Consider the following 18,531-nt stretch of genomic DNA (forward strand, 5'->3'; position numbering starts at 1 on the left):
TTGTCTGTAGGGTAACAAGTTAGATTATAGTAAAACATCCTGCCAGATACGTTTTGTCTCTTTGCTGTTTTTCAAGGCTTTCATAGCCTGATGTGAGAGGTAAAGCCGTTTCCTTTGCCAGTCAAAGCAGATGCAGATGCAGGGTATCTGCGTTGTGCCCGTTCCATGCAGAACATACACCCGTCTCGCAACAGCATTTGGCCTGCTGGAGGGATGGGTGACATTGATGCTGAATTGGACAGTTTGAAGAAATGAGCATGAAAAAGCACAGTTCATTGTCAATATTCATGAAACTTATTTAAAAGGCCTTTGTTTGGCCTGGCTTGTCGGCAGAAGGATCCTGCATCGCCTGCTGGTGCTGCTGCGGAGAGCTGGTCGCACAACTGGCGGCTATGGTGAACAGAACCCTTACATGTAAGACATGAACAAGCTGCTAGCAATGAAAAATAGTTCTGACTTGACACCAAGGAATATTTTTTGCTGTTTGGATAGGCGGCACAGGAGCAGGTTGCCCAGGCTCTGTCGTTGGAGGTTTTTAAGACCTGAGGAGCTCCGTGGTGTGATCCCGCTGCTGACCCTGCTGGAGGCAGGGGCTTGGAGCAGGTACTTGCTGACGTGTCCAGGAGCCGGGGTTGTTCTCAGACAAACAAAGCCAACAAATTCCTGTGTTGCCACATCTCTGGCTTCATGGGGCTGTCACTGCTGCCTGTGCAGAAAACACAACTGTTGTCCTACGTGGGGTGCTGCTCTGCTGCTGTCTTAGTGCGTTGAAGGAGCATCTCTGCAATGCTCATCGTGCCCTCAGCTCTCCTCACCACATGTGGGAAGCACTGGGTCTTGCAGAAGTGGCCAGCATAAAACTGGAAAACATCCCTGATTAGCACATTGTTGTTTTCCCCAAGCTGGTAAAAGTCGCTTCTGTTCGATAATGTGAAGTCTGGGGAGAGGGGCTTGGGGAGAAGGTGGAGCCTGGTTGGGGCAGAAAATACAGCCTGATGACTGCAGGCACTGAAAGCAGCAGGGAGAAAGAGGGAAACTGAAGCTACCACTGATGCAGCTGTTTGAAAGTTGGCGTGGTTTAAGATTTAGGTGTTAAAAACAAATGAAGCTGTTGATTTTTTTCACTAATTTAGTATGTCTCCTTCAGATTCCTTTAAATGCGAATGTGACAAAAAACAACAAACCATGGTAAATATAATTCACTTTCTAAATACGTAAATGGCTACTGCTTCTGCCTTCTCCTTTGAAGATTTTGCTTGTTCAGAACTGCTACAGCCAGCACAAATGATGCTGTCCTGGTTCCAACTGGTTTGAGGCTGCCCGTTTGAAACAAATTTGTTTTGCTGCAGTTTTTGGTAAGCTTTTGTAGGATGTAGCCTGGCAGCACAGCTAAATTGATGCAGTGATGGGCTGTTGTTGAAAGGGATGGTGTTGTACAGTCTCAACAGCTCCCTTGGGCTGACTGCAGCGTTTATCTGACCATGCACGAAGCTATTCAGAAATCTAAACTGTAGAAAAATCAACGTTTTTTTTTCTGCCAGTGAGCTCTGTGCTGGCTCGCTACGAGGTCAGCTGAGATGCTGCTGCCAGCACAAGGAAGAGGCTCCAGGAAAGGGGGAGAAGTCTCAGCTGTGTATGGTCAAATCATTTTCTTAGACTCCACTTCTCGTAGATTTTAAGCATGGGAATCAGCCCTGAAGCTGAAAGCCACGCTGCTCCCTCTTCTTACCCTCACAGTTTTTCCTGCAGTGGCAACGCCCCGTCCTCCATGTGCAAGTTGAGACTTTGTGCAGCATCAATGCTGAACTGCACTGGAGTATTTGTCTGGTTTGATTTTATTTTGATGGATTTGTAGTTTTCACCTGGGTTTCTTTTGTGCAGCTGCGCAAATGCTGGCACCAGAGCAGGAGCAAAGGAGCAAGTGGCTGAGGGTGCGGGGCAGGTGAGGCTGCTTATTTGATTGAATTTGGATTGCCTTCAGCAGTCTTAACAGATACATGACACTATTTACACAAGGAATTACACTATTAGGCAATGATTGTATCTATTATTATTTCAGTGGTCCGTGAATAGATGTATTTTAAACCTGGTTTCCAGGTTTATGAATTTGTCCCCATGCTATCTGGGAAATGTCCTTTCTTTCTCTCCTTCCCCGTTGATCTTTGCCCTGTGCAGGCTGCAGCAGCCACGGGGGTTGAGATTCGGACAGGTGACGGATCCCTTCGTTTGCACCCTTCATCCCAAGGACACAGCAAGCATTGTGTTTGCTGGGGCAGGGGCAAGGCTTGTTTAAATCAGTTTAAATTCCTGCAGAATACGTGTCCATCACCAGTAGTTCTGATTTCTAGGTAGCATGGCTTCTGCGCGATTGCCTTTTGTGTAACGCTCCTTGCAATGGCAGTCATCTTTCCAGCTCCCAGCAGGAATCGTTTGGTTTCTCCCCAGAACCTTTTGTACATTCCCAGGCAGGTTTTTGAGCCCAATTGGCCCCTCGCTGAGTGCCTGCGCACCCACCGGTGCTCAGCACCTGCCCAGGCACACAGAAAATTCTGGTCAGGAGGCTTTCATTATAGGAAGGATTATTTCTCTGCCCCTATGGGCTTTCCCTACAGACACCCTGACAGTTCCCAAGGAGCCTTTCGCCCCTTTCTCACTCTCATTTTCCTGTTAAAACATCCAGGTTTGCACCTCAGGCATCGGTATTTTGTGCCTTGCCCATAGACCCGCGTGAGCTGCTGTGGCATTACGGAGATGCCTCCTGCACTTGTCATTTCCCCCCTTCAGGCAGTACAGACGGTGCAAGGTGCCTGTGCTCCAGCTGCTTCCCAACAGCTGAGACCCGGAGCAAGCTCAGCCTCGCCAAGCAGGAGCTGTTAGGGTATTAGGGATGCGTCTGGCTCACTGGAGAGAGGCTGAGGCAGCCCGGTCAGCTGCTAATTAAGAAATCTGAATGAGGCAGCGAATGTGTATCAGGGTGATTACAGTGGGGCCTCCCAGGTCACCCCAAAGCAGGAGCTGATCGGGCACTGTGGGGTTTCTGCTCCCGTGTGCCCTGAAGCCTCGCAGGTTCCGAGGCTCTGCTTCGCTGCCCACCCCATCTCAGGATGGAGAAGGTGCAGTGGTGCTGGGGAGGGGGGGTCACAATTTGTCCTCCAGGAGAACGTCAGGAAGAGAGCTAAGTGTGTAAGGAAAAAAAATCCCATTGCTTTAGTATATGAGAACTAAATAAATGTGGTTTGCCTGCCAAAAGGCAATGGACCTGGGTTTCTCCTGGTTTTCACACAGGTTTTGTGTTGGTCTGGCACAGCTCCCCCAGCTAACTGGCTTTATGCAATCTGCTCCTCGTCTCTCATGGAAGAATGAGATCTGGGCAAGCAGGACTGTAATTACCCAAAGAATTAACCTGGGGATTTTGGGGTCTGGAACTTCTCTTTACCTACAGCTTCTTCTCCTAAGGTTTAGACAAACTCAAAACTCTTTGCTGGTGATGCTTTAATTATTGCACATGATGTGAACTACAGCAGTCGGTTGCAACTGCTTGTAAGAGAGCTTTACTGGGATCTTTGAAATGGGGTAAGTCTTGCTCAGAAAGCTGTCAGGATCAATGTCAGTGTCCGGGAGGTGGTGTTGGGAGTCACAGGCATCCTCCTGAGCGACTTCATCTGTGTTAGCTGAAACTCCTCCAGTCACCTGTGCTGGCAGCTTGTGTCAGTACCCGACACAGCAGTGATGTGACCGGCTTCCCCAGCCAGTCTGGGGTTTGCCCCCTTCCCTTGTCTGTGGTCTCCCACCTCCCTTGCATTCAAAGCTATGGTTGGTCAAGCACAACCACACAGAAACTCAAATCTTTGGCCTAGAAACAACTTCCAACAAACAAGTTCCACCTGAGAGTAAAAATCTTTCCTACCATTCAGCTGTTCTCAGATCTTTTTTCCCTCTGTCCCACAGGTATTTCAGTTGATCCACTGGGTCCTTTCTGCACATGCACTTAATGTGCAGATTTGACCATGTCAGAGCAGCAGTTGTCTGTTTATTTTTTAATTGTATACAAGTTCTGCATAGAAAATCAAAGGCTCAGAAGAATTGCAGCTCAATCTACAGTTAATTAGCGTTCCCATCTACTTGTCTTGCATGAGTGCAATTGTAGAAAAAAATAGAGCTAGTAAAACGAGCGGCTAAATCCTTCCATCACTTGTGTGCCATGTGTTTAATGTTATAGGTTCTACCTTGATCTGGTTGTATGTTTTGTGTCTTACCTACTCTACCATGTTTAGTTTGCTCTTTGCCATCGATGTTATCCTAGTGTAAACTAGATGTAATTAAAAATATATTTTTCTGTCTGATGCTGCTATTGGAATAATGAACCTTAATTTCTAAAACCCCTTGGTAACTTTGGTAGATTTTAGCCCTAACTGGATGGCGAACTTCATGAACTCAGCAAAAGACCTCCTAGAATTGTGTTGTGGTGTTTGGCAATCAGATAATTCCTTTAGTCTACCTGGTATGCAATGCTCAGCAAATGCATGTATACCAGAAGATTAAAATTACTCCCATCTGTTACTGTCTACAGAGGCAGGCATGTTTTCTTACCAATCCATTATGCCAGATTATAAATGTCTGTTTTAACTGCTGCTGTCCAGCTCCCGTCAGCCTACTTCTTCCCTTCCGAGCTGTCACATTTCTTGCTCAGTTGATACTGCAAGACTTAAGTGTGTTTTATTTTTTTCAGTCCTTGTAGGCCTTGCTGTAATATTCCTTTTATCGTTGGCATTCATTTGAATGGGTTGAGGGTTGCGATTGCTGCTATTCCTCAGCACAGCAACCACTGCTCTACTTACCCCTTTCATTTGCTAACTGCCTTTGTCAGAACTTTGTCATACTGTTGGTACAGTAGTGTTTCTCAGCATATTTTAATCTGCTGTATTTAAAAAAGAAAATCAACAATACACCTTGTGCAGTCTTGTTATCACAGCTCTTCTTTGTACCCAAATACTACCAGTAGTACTATCCAATAGCATAGTATACTAGTATTATATAGTGTATGGCTGTACTTCTCCAGCTCATTGTCTGGGCTTTTTTTTCCCATTTTGTTTGCATGTATGGAAATGTGTGAATTTATCCTGGTTTGATTTATGTATTCTAAAGCTGCAGTCATTTTACAAACACTTCTAGTGGTTAATGAAGTATTGGTTGGGGAAAAAAAGACCAAAAACCACTTACCAAAGGAAGTCCCTTCTGTTCTGTAATGGCAGTAGTGTTCTGTGGGATGAAAACAAGTGAACTTGTTTTCACTGCAATAAGTAAAGTTTCAGCTGACGGGAATGTATGGCTGATTTTCAGTGCACTGTTTTACATGGGTATATGCTTTATATCCTGACCTCATGGGCAAAGTAAGTAGGAGTTCCCAAGCTTCAATTAAGACCTTTTATTTTCCATGAAGTATTTCCAGTGCTGAAATTTTCCTTTTTCATTCTGCTTTTGAGTGCTCTTAACTGTTATAGGGCCATCCACTTAGCTACTTAACTGGGCAATGTGGCAGCTTTTCTGACTTGTTTGTTTTCACCCATTACAGGAAGCAGCAAACATGCTGCGTCTGATGCAGAACAGGCTGAAGGAAGAGGAGCAGCACCTGCTTAAGAGTGGAAGTAAGTGGGTTTTCCAAACTAGTTGTATTGGCAGAAAAATGAAGCACTGGCTACTACTTGTATAAATGCGCACTTACAAGCCACAGGGACGTGGGATAGACGACTGAGTCAACAGATTATATTAGAAAAAGTGGGATGATGATAACTTTGAAAGAACACCAATGAAATGGAGAACCTAACCTCTGTGAAATGCTCCTTCACCTTGTGAATTTTACCTGCAGTGCTGAGAGGCGAAAACAGTCGCTCGCTAAATGTGCTGTGCAGCTGCAGCAGGTGGATTCATTTTTCTGACATCCCAGCCCCTTCAGGCTAGCTGCAGATGAAGCAGTTGTCCCAGCACAGTGGGATTGATGATGAAAAGTTGGTTTGCTACCAAGCTTGGTTAGAGGATTCTGCCTGGGAAAATGCTTGTGTGCTGGTGAGTCGTCTCCTTGGTTTGTGGGACTACCTGGCTGCCTCGTGGTGCACGGGTGCTGGTTTGCCTTGCAAAACTAGATCACTTTTGTCCTCAACAATTAGTCTGCCACATCGCGTGCTGTGGAGGTGGCTGTGTGTTTGGGCTAATTCTTTGTGATGTATCTATCAGATTGTAACATTCACTGATGAAACAACTTCTGTTTGAAATCCTTGTTAATATCACTAATCTTCAAAGTGTGGTCCATGTTTGCCTTCTTGGGTTTCCTTGATTTAGTGTACCTGCAAAATGTGAATGCAATTAAAATTTGGGGATTATCTTTTTTTTTTATATACATTTTTAATTAATTAGAATTCTAGCTGAAGACCAGAAAGGAACAAAAACCCCTTGAGATTTTGCAGAAAGCTAACAAACCAGATTTTGCTTCTTTTGAGTCAGGCGTCAGCAGAACTTCCCCATTAATTGCCCCTGTGAATTGGATATTGCAATATGTGCATTTTTATATGGTAGTGAAAAAAAACAAGAGGAGGGTTAACTCTCAGGATCAAAGGGAGAGTTCAGGAAAGCTAAAATTGGGTAAGGACATAAAAGTTACGCTTCACAATTTGTTTGCTGGCAGATGTTTTCTGAACAAGCTCATGAAAGAGGAAATTCATTCATCTATGCCCATCTTTGATCTCATCTCCTTATGTCAATGCAGTAAAAAGTGAAGTTTTATCTGAAACACAGGATTTGTAATGTAAATTGCAAGAATGTGGAACTATTTCAAGCATCTACTTGAGTGAAAAAGTCCAGGTCCTCCTATGTGATAGTTTCCAGGATGATTAAGTTTGGTTTCAGTAGGTTTCCAGAGTAAATAAGTTCAAGAGGGAAGAACATTTATCATCAGTAATTAGCAATGTGAAGTGTAACATGAAATTTTCCTGATTTTTTTTTTCCTTGCCAGTGGACTTTCACTTAGAAAATTGCTCAGTCATTTTGCATCTCTCAAATAATACAAACCTTGTCTTTTAGTGAGTGATCTAACTTCTAAGAACACATAATTAAGACTTTTACTGACCTCAAAAAATATTGCCATAATATGTCTTTATTCCAAATTGACAAAATTAGTGTTTGTTCTAGTGATAGGAGCAACAGGATCCTGGATCATTGCTGGCTCATTTATTGATTGTCCCATAACCTTGGCAAATCAAGTCATCCTTCTAAGCTACAGTCTGCCTTTACCTGAACATGGTGTTGAAGTCTGTGGAGCTGCAGGGATGTAACTGAGGCAATAAATTTGGCTCTTGGAGGCTGTTTCCCCAGTGCTGATCATGGAACACAGTTTTGTTACTGGGTACTGTGAGGTTAATTTATTGAATGCTGTAAAACTGGCTGAGATCACAGTTTGCTAACATAAAACGATCAGGTACCAAGTTGTGCTCTCCTCTCAGACCAGACCCTGCTTCCTGCTGTCACTATTAGTTGTAAGATGCCTTTTATAGAATTCAAAACAAAGAGATATACTTGGAGAAGAGAAGGAAGAAGTTGGTATATCAAGTGGCACAGCACCCTGTTAGGGGTGAAGTTAACCCCAAGTCAAGAATATATCTTGCACAAGAGGCAACAGAATCGGTGCAGCGCCACTGAACAGCTCTGACTGCCCCAAAGAGGTTATTAGTGAAATTCACACTGGAAACAGAAAGGACAGCAAGGGATGGAGCTTTGGCAGTCGAGGGTTCCCAAGAGCCCTGCAGCCGTGGCCTGGCACTCTGTGATTTTATCAAAAACTGCTGCAAGCATCATGTGGATTGTGGGGAACTGGTATAAAACCTAACGGGCACAAGCACTTAGACCTTATTTTACTGATCTGCTGAGGTTCTGCATGCTGTATCCTCCTTCAAAGATAGGACGTGCCTTTTAGTGAGACGGGCACAAGGAAGATTAAAGAAAGGCTTTTCTTCCCCATTAGGAAGATCTTTCTGAAGCAGGTTTTAGGAGAAAAAATCACTTGTTTATTCCACTTGCATTTTTAAGTAATACGCACACGCAGTCCAAGTGCTTTTAGCATTGTTTTCCATCTTCAGCTTGTCAAAAAACCTCAGGACTTTGCTGTCTGGGCCATTAGGGCAACAAATAGGGTCTGAGCTTCATTCCCCTGCAGCTCCACTGAAGCCTGGCCTGGGTCCCTGTCTCCTAAGGCTGAACCTCCCTGTGAGCTCCCTTGGGACAGGTTCGTGGTCTGCCTGCACAGAGGCAGCTCGGGGCCAGTGCCTCCTGCGAGGGAAAGGGAAGGTGCTCCAAATCTCATTACACTTTGCCCCTGAGAGCTGCAAAGCACTTAATGAGGCTCTGGGAACAGCATAGGCTGGAATCAGGTGATGAATTTGTTACCATTAACTGATAAAAGTCAGCGCTCAGCCTGCCCCTGTAAGCACTCTCACCTTTGCATACCTTTGTAATCGATGCAGTTCTTTTATTGTCTGAATCCTTTGACCTTATCCACTGCTAATTTGGTAAGAAGGGCTGCAAATTAACAGTTCATTCCTCTGCAGCAGAAGTTGCAGGAATTCTGGACAGCTCTCGGTTTCCTTTCAGGCTGAACTAATGGCGAAGAAACCTAAATGACATTTCTCATGAAGAATGGCTGTAAAACACAGGTTGAATTGTGCAGGTCTGTTAGGAACACAGAAAGGCAAAAGATATGTCAGGATGCATGCACAAAATCTGCAACAACATTTAGTGCAATTCAGAAATAGCCTGGCTCTTTTTTCTTTTTTTTCCTAGTGTACATTGCAAATCATCTTCTAATTCTCACAGAACATCTTCATAAAACCACTGCACTTAAAAAAAAAAAAAAAAAAAAAAAAAGCTAGCGCTAAGTTATGTGGTAAAAACTGTTCTTAAATTATGTAAAGACCTTGAACTCTAGATCCAGCTCAGGCTTTCAGCAGTATTTGCATGATGACAATGTATGCAGTTAAGTACTTGCAGCACTACAGAAATGTTTTTTTTTGTGTGTGAAGAGTGATAAGTAAATCGCTGGTGTTTTTGTAATCCTAATTTCACATAAGATGCTGCTGTTAGAGAAACCAATCTAGGATGTGGTGTTTTTTCACAGCGTGCTGCCTTTGTAGCACATCCAAGGCTGGTGCAAAGTAACAAATGCCAATTGCCTGAAACTCGGGGCTTGCTGTAGTGGTGGGTAATGGAACAGTGCCTCTTAAAATACTATATTCGACACTGCTGGATGAGCACTGTGAAAACTGTTGATAGAACTATTGTCAGGTGTAGATACATGAAGAGTTGCTCTGATAATGATTTGGTGTGAGAGGAGAGGGCTACGAAGGTCACTGACCACTGCAGAAATTCAGGGCATTTTTTCAGCTTCTCCCATTGTTGAAAAAAAAAAAATGTGTTTGCTGAGCAAAAAAGTAACTAGTGATTTTTTTTCTAAGCTAAAATATTTTTTTTTCAGACTAATCAGCCTATTTCACTTATACACATTCTTTCTTTCTTTTTGTGAATTTAAAAGCAGAATATATATACATATTTTAAAAGAAGATATACTTTCAATATATAAAAATAAACCCTTAGAAGGCTTCAAACTCTTTCCTATATTCCTTTTGGCCAAATCTATGCCTAGCATTTGATTTCAGTTTGCAAAAATATTTGCTGTCAAATTGCATTTTTCAGTGCAGGTTCCACTCCCTGGCTTGCCGCTGCAGTCAGCCAGCCCAGCCCTGGCTGCTCTTGCTTGGTCTGTAGAAGGAAGAAGTGCCTGTGCCATGCAGCACTGAGATGTGCAGCTCTCTGGTGGTGTTGAGCAAACCTCATGTCCCAGCAGCAGGACTGACCGATGCTCCTGTACAGCTTGAATTCTGCCCAGTACACAACCAAAGCGTTTTCTTGGCCAGTTCTACGTGTGGAGCTCACTCTTTTTTGACAGGCAAGCAAGATGTGCCCAGATCCAGCATCTTGCTCAGTTAAACAGAGCAAATAGATGCTGTGCTCTGGGTAGCAAATCACATGGTGCTGTTGCAGGTCAGTGATGTACTGAATCTCTTCTATTCTTTCCACTCCAGAACTGATGCTTTGACATCTGACAGGTGATAAACAAAAGGCCCTGTGGCAGTAATTGTCACATTTGAAGTGTGGCAGGGAGTTGCTGGGTAATCCCCACGGGTGCCTGGCTGCTATTGCTAATGCTCAGCACCTTCACCAGGAGCATGCTAAGCCCATCCATCTCGCAAGAGATGCTTGGAATTTGTCCACAATTGTCTTGTGTTTTGCTCATTAAATAATTGCAAATTCATGTTCTAAGTTAATAGTACTGCGATGGATTCTTGGCCTCTGAGATCATTAGAAACTTGTTATGGTGGCTGAATGCAACCCCTCTGTACAATGGGCCAAATAGCTACTCGTTCCTGTGCCAAGGCTACGAATCCCAGTTTGAATGGAGATTTATTCTTCACGATTTCAAGTGATGGAGACCTACAGGTTCCCTGGGCAGTGGTTAGTTATCTGTACTGTTTAAGACATGAGACATCCTACGTTAAGTCTGAACATCCGTGCTTTCTGCTGAGGTCAGTAGGATTATAGGTGCTCAGACCTTGCTCGGGAGCTCGTAGACCAACGTGACTTTTTTCTGAGATGACACAAAGGGTCTCAGTTTTGTGCTATTTGGGATATTCCCTACTGAAATGCATACATCAAAGCATTTCTTTCCATTCAGATTTGCAGAGCTGCAAATACGTCAGTGTCTGGGCTGAACTGTATGACTGGTTTCTCTGAGGCTGGTGAGACATGAGTACGGCTTTGGTAGAACCGAGCCTTTCAAGTGGGAGCTGAACATTTTTCCTCCCTTGGTAACGTTAAAATCCTAATCCGCTCCTTTTTTTTTTTTCCCTGTTCTAAAATTTAATGCTATTTATTAAGTGGATTTTATTTTGGCTCAAGTGGCTGTTGGTTACCCACTTGGTTTTCTTATGACATTTTTCACTAAAATCAACATCTTCCTAAATACAGTAATCATGCAGCCAGGGCCTGTTTTCAAAGCAGGGATTTTTATTACGAAATAGAACATGCGAAGCAACACTTACATCTAATTCTAAATTTATTTCTTCTTATCAATAAACTATGCCCTTTGTGCTCATTATCTTCACCCCACTACCTTCTTATTTTACAGTTGGATACGTTTACTTGAGTATTTATGCAAGCTAACAAACCTGTAATGAAATCACTGGTACGTTATTAAATCATGCTGCTTTTCCTTCAAGCTTTGCAAATTACCCCAAATTTAATCATTTAAATGTAGTTCTATCAGTCCAGGTATCTGCTCTTGTTTTTTTCTTTTTTTTTTTTTTTTCTTTTTTCTGGAAACAGGTGTGTTTTGGAACAAATGACACACCTTTTGAGAGCACTGTTTCTCAACTATAACCAGGATGTACTTTTTGTGGCTGGACTAGTTTAATTGAAACTAATTTAGTTGGCTGAAGCCCACCTTTATCAAATGGAAATACTGAAATGTAAGGCAAGAGTTTCAAATCCCAGTATATTCTCTCTGGTGGTCTGATATTTTGCCAATAATCTCTGTGCAGCAGAGTACATCCCAGCAGTGAGGGAGTGGGCCAAATGCAGTTCATGGAGTGTTTCTTTTGATTACCTTTCTGTAGTAAAAATACAGGAGCGTGTTAAAATACCAGCCTTAAGCTTCAGTAAGCCGCCAGGATTAGCCTAAATTTGGGCACATAGATTGCTGAGTTGCAGTTTACTGTTAAAAGTTAAATAATCTTCATGTAAAGCCATGCAAATCCCATAATCCAGCTCCATTAGAATGTGTTCTGTACTTCATGTACGAGTATGTGGGAATTGGAAGTAGTGTGCTTTATTATTCTCATTGCTTTATATTGACACTGAGAGAAATCCACATTTTCCCCATAAAAAACTCTCCCGGTGTGCTCGGAATGGAGGCGTTGTCATTTCTGTTGTGCTGTAATTTCTATTATGCAGTATTACACAGTTAGTGGTTGTCACCTCTTGTAGGATTTCTTTCTGTGTGTTAAGTGAAACAGTTTGAATTGTCACCTTTTTTTTTTTTTGAGGATCCAGAATGCTTTTTTTTTTTTTTTTTTTTTTTTGGAAACTGGACACCCTGGGCAGGTACAATGAGAAATACCGGGTGGAGGAGTCCTGTAATGCTCTAGGTAGGTCAGATCATACATTAGACTACTTTGCCATTTCATCCTTCCATAAAACCTGTGCTCAGCTGGTTTTCACCATATATAAATAATTTTTAGCAACATGCTCCGCTCTGTGCCCTTGGCATTTTGGCCCTCCACAGCTGTGCCCTATGGGCAATAACTCAGGCTGAAGAGCATGGTGCTAGGAGCCACTGAGCCACCCAACACAGAAAGCTCGGTTAGAGCAATGCAGTTATTTTTTTTTTTGCAAGTGAGAAGGGTGCTCGGTGTCTGTCCAGGCGGTGGGCAGGAGGCTCAGAGGCACAGGTTGTTGCTGAATTTGCATTTCAGCTCCAGCCTTTCTGTTCCTTCAGCGTGTGCTTGCTGTAGCAGCCTGGTAAAACTTCACATTGGGGTCTGTGCAGCACAATTCTGGACAGGCTGTTCAAAGAAAGTCCAGACCCTTGCCAAAACCCATAACAAGCTTTGTTTCAAGGTCCCAGCTCAGCTGGAAGAACAGCAATCTGTGTTTGCATGCCAGTAACTCACCTGTTGGATTTTCTCTTCATTTTTACTGAAAAGTAATCTGGGATTTTTAAAGGTGTAATTAAAAAAAAAAAAAAGCTAGGCTTTCAGCTGCTGTTGGCTTGACTGGTAGAGCACACTTTGAAAGAGGAGAGGTGGAGCTGAGGCTTTTTGGGGGGTGCCAGTGGCTCTCTGTGGTGTCCATGCATGGGCTGAGCACCTCCAGCACTGCAGGTGAGAGGTAAAACATCTGGGTCAGTGGGGGAGAGGGATAAAAGTAAGTGTGAGATAGAGGGCATTAGGAGGAGCAGAGCAACTGAGTGAAAGAAGAGGTTGGGACAGAAAAAAGCTGTGTTTAAACCATTTCCTTTCCTGAAGCAGCAGCTTGAGGCCCTCCACCCATGGATTCTGTCTCTGCAGTAGGCATCAATTCTGTCCCAAGGCACTGTTTGCCGTGGGATCTTACTGCCAGTCCCAATTCCAGCAGCAAGATACTGTGGGGAATTATATGATGAGCTGATCTTCCTTTTTTGCAAGTTGAAATGGGTAAGAAATGGCTGGAGAGCGTGGAAATGTGCTGCAGGCAGCAGCAGGGTGCGCGTGGTTCAGGAGAGCATTAAACCATCAGCACGGCTGGTTAGGGGAGAGAGCACCTCTACGGGCAGCAGAGGGATGCTGGCAGGTTCATTTCTGTCCTCCTTGTCATCTTACCACTGTTCTGTCTGAAGGGAAATGTGTTTTACGTGTTGTATCTGAGAGTCTGTTGCTACCAATGGTTTAAAAAATGGTTTCCAGAAAAGTGAAATGTGAAATTAAAGCCCGGTGTGTTACAGCAGTGCCCCTGCCCTGAGTGGAATCGCATCGCTGTGCCTCTGCAGGGTGAAGGCTCTGAGTCCTGTCCCCAAAGTGGTGTTAACTGGGTTTGTCACTTTGGGTTGCCACCAGAGAGCACCGGATCCATTAGTCCAGGTTTCAGCTGTCGGCTCATGCTCAGGAGAGTGAGAAAAAGGTGCTAATGGGGAAGAATCTGCCCTGGTCCGGCAGAGCAGGCAGGAGGGCCCTCAGCAGCATCCTCTGCTCTGGCTGGTGGTGCTGCAGAACAGGAGGAGCACGTGTGACAAAATCTGCAAGAGAGGAATCCTTGCTCAAAGAAGGGGCAAAAAAGAAGTCTAAAATGAAAAAGAGCATTTCAGACGTAGCAGTGAGAGCCCTGGCAGATGAGGTAATCTTGCTCTTCAACAGCACAAATCTGAATCCTTCATTCAGGCTACACGTGGGTCTTCCAGAGGGGTCTGCTTGAACAAAACCTGGCTTCCCTGAATATCGGGAAACAGAAACAGTCTTCAGCTCCCACAGCAGTCATTCCATCACTTGCCAAGGAAGAAGGTGCAACACAAACAGAAACTGTAGCTAATGGTCATGGAGCCTCATAGTCTTACTAGGGTATCAAATATATCCCGTGTTGTTTAGTTATTACCTTAATACTGCAATGAAAAAGATTATGGGGGAAAAAAAAGGAAAGTAATATATCATATATTGTCTGATAATTAAATATTGCAAAGACATGTCAGCTCGTTACTAATCATAATTGAAGTAGTTATTTCCATTTTCACCTCAGACATGTGTAATTAAGTGTGGGGGGGATTGCTGTCAGGGACTCGGCTTTAGTTTGGGTGGGAGGAAGGAAACAAGGGCAGGTTATGAAAACATTTGAAGTTCCTGCATCTTGGGAACTCCAGGCTCTCTTCCTAGTCCTGTTTTTCTAGAAATCTTGGGTTTAGCTCTAACAACTCTCATTTATCTGGAGATGTCTCATTGTGCTTTTCTAACCTATGACTAAGTGAAAGGCAAAGAGTCTAAGGGGACTTTTTTTGGATATTACTTACGGCAGAGTAAAAGGCTAAGATGTAATAAGCCCACACTTCCCAAAAGCTGTTAAAAGATCTTTATTTTGAAATCAGTTTCAGAGATAGCACCTTCTGACTGGACATACGGCTCATACCCAGAGAGTGTATTCAGGATGTTGCCTTTACGGTACGACCTGGGGATGGCCTCAAGACAATTGTTTATATCGTGCACTCTGCTCATCTCAACTTCTTTGGCACTTAGGTGTGGAAAGATGCCTTCCTTAGCGAGGCTGGGGAAGCTGGCTATTCCCCTGCGCCTGTCAGCAGAGACAGTGCCCTGTTTCCAACACGTTTTGAATTAATCTTGGACTTGAACAAAGGTAGAGAGCACTAGCAGCTCTTCTGTCTAACTGCTATTATGGGCTGTTGCGGGTTGTTTTAATGATGTTTATCTTCTGCTTTTGTTTTAACCAGATAATGATAATTCCGATGCAGACATTCAAGAGGATGAAGGCTCTGATAGTGAAGTGGAAGAGGGGCAGATCATGAAGCGGCACATGGCCATGGAGGCTCTAATGCAAGGTACCTTCAGCTTTCCTGAGTTGCTTTGATTCAAAAGGACAAGCTCAAAGCATCTGAGTAACCTTAAATATAAAAGACCCTGTTCAAGGACATTGGCACTGCTCCATTCAAGCGAGCTGTAAGAGGACAGTGTCTTATGGAGAAAATACAGTGCTTTCAGGGGAGTGAATTAAGGAGGATTTACTGAAGAAAAAAAAAAGTGAGAAAAATCCTTTCTTAGTATTGCTTTGCAGATTCAGAAGCAGCTTTGTGCAAAGCCTTAGAAAAGAAATATGATTTCTCATTGCAAGGCATTTATTTCCTTCTAGGTGTAGACATCATCTCCTGTAGGGTCATCTTCAAAATGGGACATTTAGTAGGTCTGTAAAGCCTCTTGCACTGACACAGTCAAGGGTGTGACACACCTGAGTTACCTCATTCAGGGGAGGACCCCCGGCTTCTGGCACAGTTCATGCAGAGTGCAACTTCAGCCCCTGGCTGCTGATTCCTATAGATTCCAGGTCAGAAGCAGTCTGAGGATCTGTGTTTCATTTAGGTGGAAAAAAAAAATGTTCTGCTCAGTTTACAGTCAAGCAAAATGAAAGCAGAAAATCGGGTTATTTCTCACTGGCGTTCTTGTCAGCTGTGAGTGATTCTGTCCATCAGCAAAAGCCTCTCTGGGCTCTGGATGAAGTGCCAGTGTGGATAATACCGTGTGCCACTACTTCTGCCAGAATGTGTTACTTGTATAGACTGCAAATGTGTTTTCTTTCTGAGCAGAGTTCTGCTCTCCCCTTTCTAATGGAGACTAGAGCAAGAAGCTAAAGTTCTCAAGTCAAAAAAACAAAACAAAACAAACAACAAAAAAAACATTTTTATCCCCATTTCCTCTACTTTTCATAAAGTCAAAAACTCTTGAGAAATTTGAAAAGTTGAAAGTCTTGGAAGTGCCAGATACCCTAATATTCACTAATGATTTTTACAGTGCAGTTTCTCAAAGAAAAGTTTGTACTCGGTTTTTAGAGCTTTAGAGCTGACTGTAACTGTCCGTGATGCCCCCTCTCAGCAGGCATCAGAACCCAGCGGTGTGGGTCCTGGCTGCAGTTAGGCAGCTCTTAACATCAGCTTCAGGAGGAGGAAGTTTTATTATGAAAGCTGTAGAAAAACTGTAGATTTTGTTTCAAGTAGTGTTTTTTTCTAGGATGAATTTATTGCTAATTACACTTTCTAGAGACTCAGCCTTAACTTGTCCAACATAAAGAAAGCAGTCGAAATCCTTGAGATATTTCTTCTGCCATCCTGCTTAGATGGCTTCTTTGCTCTTGTAGGTCTCATCCTAGTCTTTAGTAAACTACTTCTGATACACAATTATCCTCTGGCTTTTGCATGGTCTGATTGTGGTTTGCTGACTACCCAGTGGCCATACCAATCTTTACTCAGTGTCTCTGTAATTTGGAAGTCTCCCTTAGCTCTCTGTCCTCTTTTTGCCTCTCACTTGCTATGAACAGAACTACTGAACCAACTCCTTGTATGTTTAAATAGATCCTGAGATGCCTTTTCCATGGTTCATCCAGGGGTGAGGCTGTATTCTCCCCCTGTAACTCACAGCACTTCAGTCCTACCGTGCTCCCATGCAATCTCTGCTGGCAGAGATGGATACAAACACCCTTAGACTTCTAAGGGAAGAATTATCAGCTTGCTTTTCTGCCTTGCTGAGGTTACTCCTCATCATCCTGGGCAAATCACCTAGTTGCTCTAGCTATATCTACACTGAGATTAACAGCAGGCTCTGCATACTGCTGGTGATGCTTCGAAATGGTTTGTTTAGGAAACACAACCTCGCTATATCTCTGCCTCTGGTGTAAAATGAGCTCTCCGAGGCCTGCTGATTCCTTATTGGTACAGAACATAGGGGAAAAAAAGCTTGGACTATGTCAAGACACCAGCCAGGCTTTCCTTCAGGAGGTCCAGCCTTATCCAGAGTGCACACTTAGTGAGGAGCAGTTCTAGCCTCGAGGACAACCTCAGTCTGCCTCTTTTTTGTGGTAATTGGCCCCTTTGGTCACATCAGTGGTGAGGCTGTGTTTGACTGCGTGAGCCTGGCAAACCGAAGCGCTGGAGACACGTCAGGTCCTGAGATTAATGTCAGGTTCTTCAGCTCCGTTAGCAGGTTGAGCTTGAGCATTCACTGGCCGTTCATCCTTGATTGCAGAGAGAATCTACATGTGTACTTCAGCATGGGTAGTTTGCATTTAAAATGTACTTAATTATTAAGACCATATAATAAGAACATCATTGTTATTAATTACCATTTTTCCTTGGCTCAATTCAAGAGCTTCCCATTGCTTTCTTTGGATGTATTGTGTCTTCTTACCAAGTGATGCTCCTGAGCCATATTTGTTCTGCTAAGGAGAAGTAGTCCACTGTGGTCAGTTCCTGCAGTTGCTGTGATTCAGTTTTACATCTCTAATTTCCGTGTTGTTAGTATTGTAAGAGGAGACTTCCTCCCTCTGTAATAGATGGGCAGATATTCTAGCGTGCTTTGTCAGTAGAGAGGCAAGATTCATAGGGGGACATAATCACTCCTATTAGGCCACTTGGTATGAGGAAAATCAACACACTTTCTCGAGTCGTTTCAGCAGGTCTGTCTAAATGCAGTAAAATTCAAACTAAATGCAGCTTTGACAATATTGCTCCTGGTTTTATTCTTTTAGCCAATTAAAAGACTTGAAAGTATACGATTTAGTCTCCCATGGAGCAGAAAAGAGTGTTGTCTAGGGGAGACATGACAGACTGCCAACCCCTGTGGTACAGAGAGAAAATCAAATCCTTACTCCCTGTGTACAAAGAGGAATAGGCGGGCTAGGAAGGAGGTTAAAATGGACTATGGAGCCTGTATCCCCATCGAGTTCAAGGTATTTACACTCTGATTCACTGATACAGCGAAGCCAGGAGGTGCTTCTGTACAAGGAGAGAACAGGCACAGGGGTGAGAATGAATGTCTAGAAGGATGGTCACCAATCTGGCAGATGCTGGCTTGTTGGCTTTGTGACACTACAGCCAGCTTTGTCAACACAGCTAAAGGCAAGCCCTCTCCTTGGTGTGGCTTATGGTAATAAATTCACATGTCACTAATCATTTGCTTTTATAAGTGAAAGAATACATTTATTTATCATCTGCATCTTTTAATTTGAATGTTGTAAGCATAAATAAAAATTCACATCCACTTTTGTTCTGCCTGCGAATAGATAAGTGAGGCTGTTACACAAATAAAATAGCAAATGCTTGAACTTTCCTGAGGTCAAACTGTGAGTTAGTGTTTATGTTTGAAATAAGACTGTTTTGTCAGAGAGCCAAAGCAAAAGAAATTCTTGCAG

At 43.4% G+C, this 18,531-nt stretch overlaps 1 protein-coding gene across 7 annotated transcripts in view; it reads left to right on the plus strand.

Moving 5' to 3' along the window:
• CLUAP1 (clusterin associated protein 1) overlaps window positions 1-18,531 on the plus strand; it is a 78,321-nt gene that overhangs the window by 49,855 nt on the left and 9,935 nt on the right. For 6 of the 7 annotated variants that reach the window (XM_068699361.1, XM_068699366.1, XM_068699362.1 and 3 more), the window contains 2 exons: window positions 5,573-5,645; window positions 15,068-15,175. In XM_068699361.1, coding sequence (XP_068555462.1) covers window positions 5,573-5,645; window positions 15,068-15,175 — 181 coding nt within the window. Of the gene's footprint in view, window positions 1-5,572; window positions 5,646-5,866; window positions 6,064-15,067; window positions 15,176-18,531 lie in introns of those variants that run through there. The other variant, XR_011101639.1, reaches the window with a different exon arrangement.

The sequence above is a fragment of the Anas acuta genome, chromosome 15 (genome assembly GCF_963932015.1).
Source record: "Anas acuta chromosome 15, bAnaAcu1.1, whole genome shotgun sequence".
Lineage (NCBI taxonomy): Eukaryota > Metazoa > Chordata > Aves > Anseriformes > Anatidae > Anas > Anas acuta.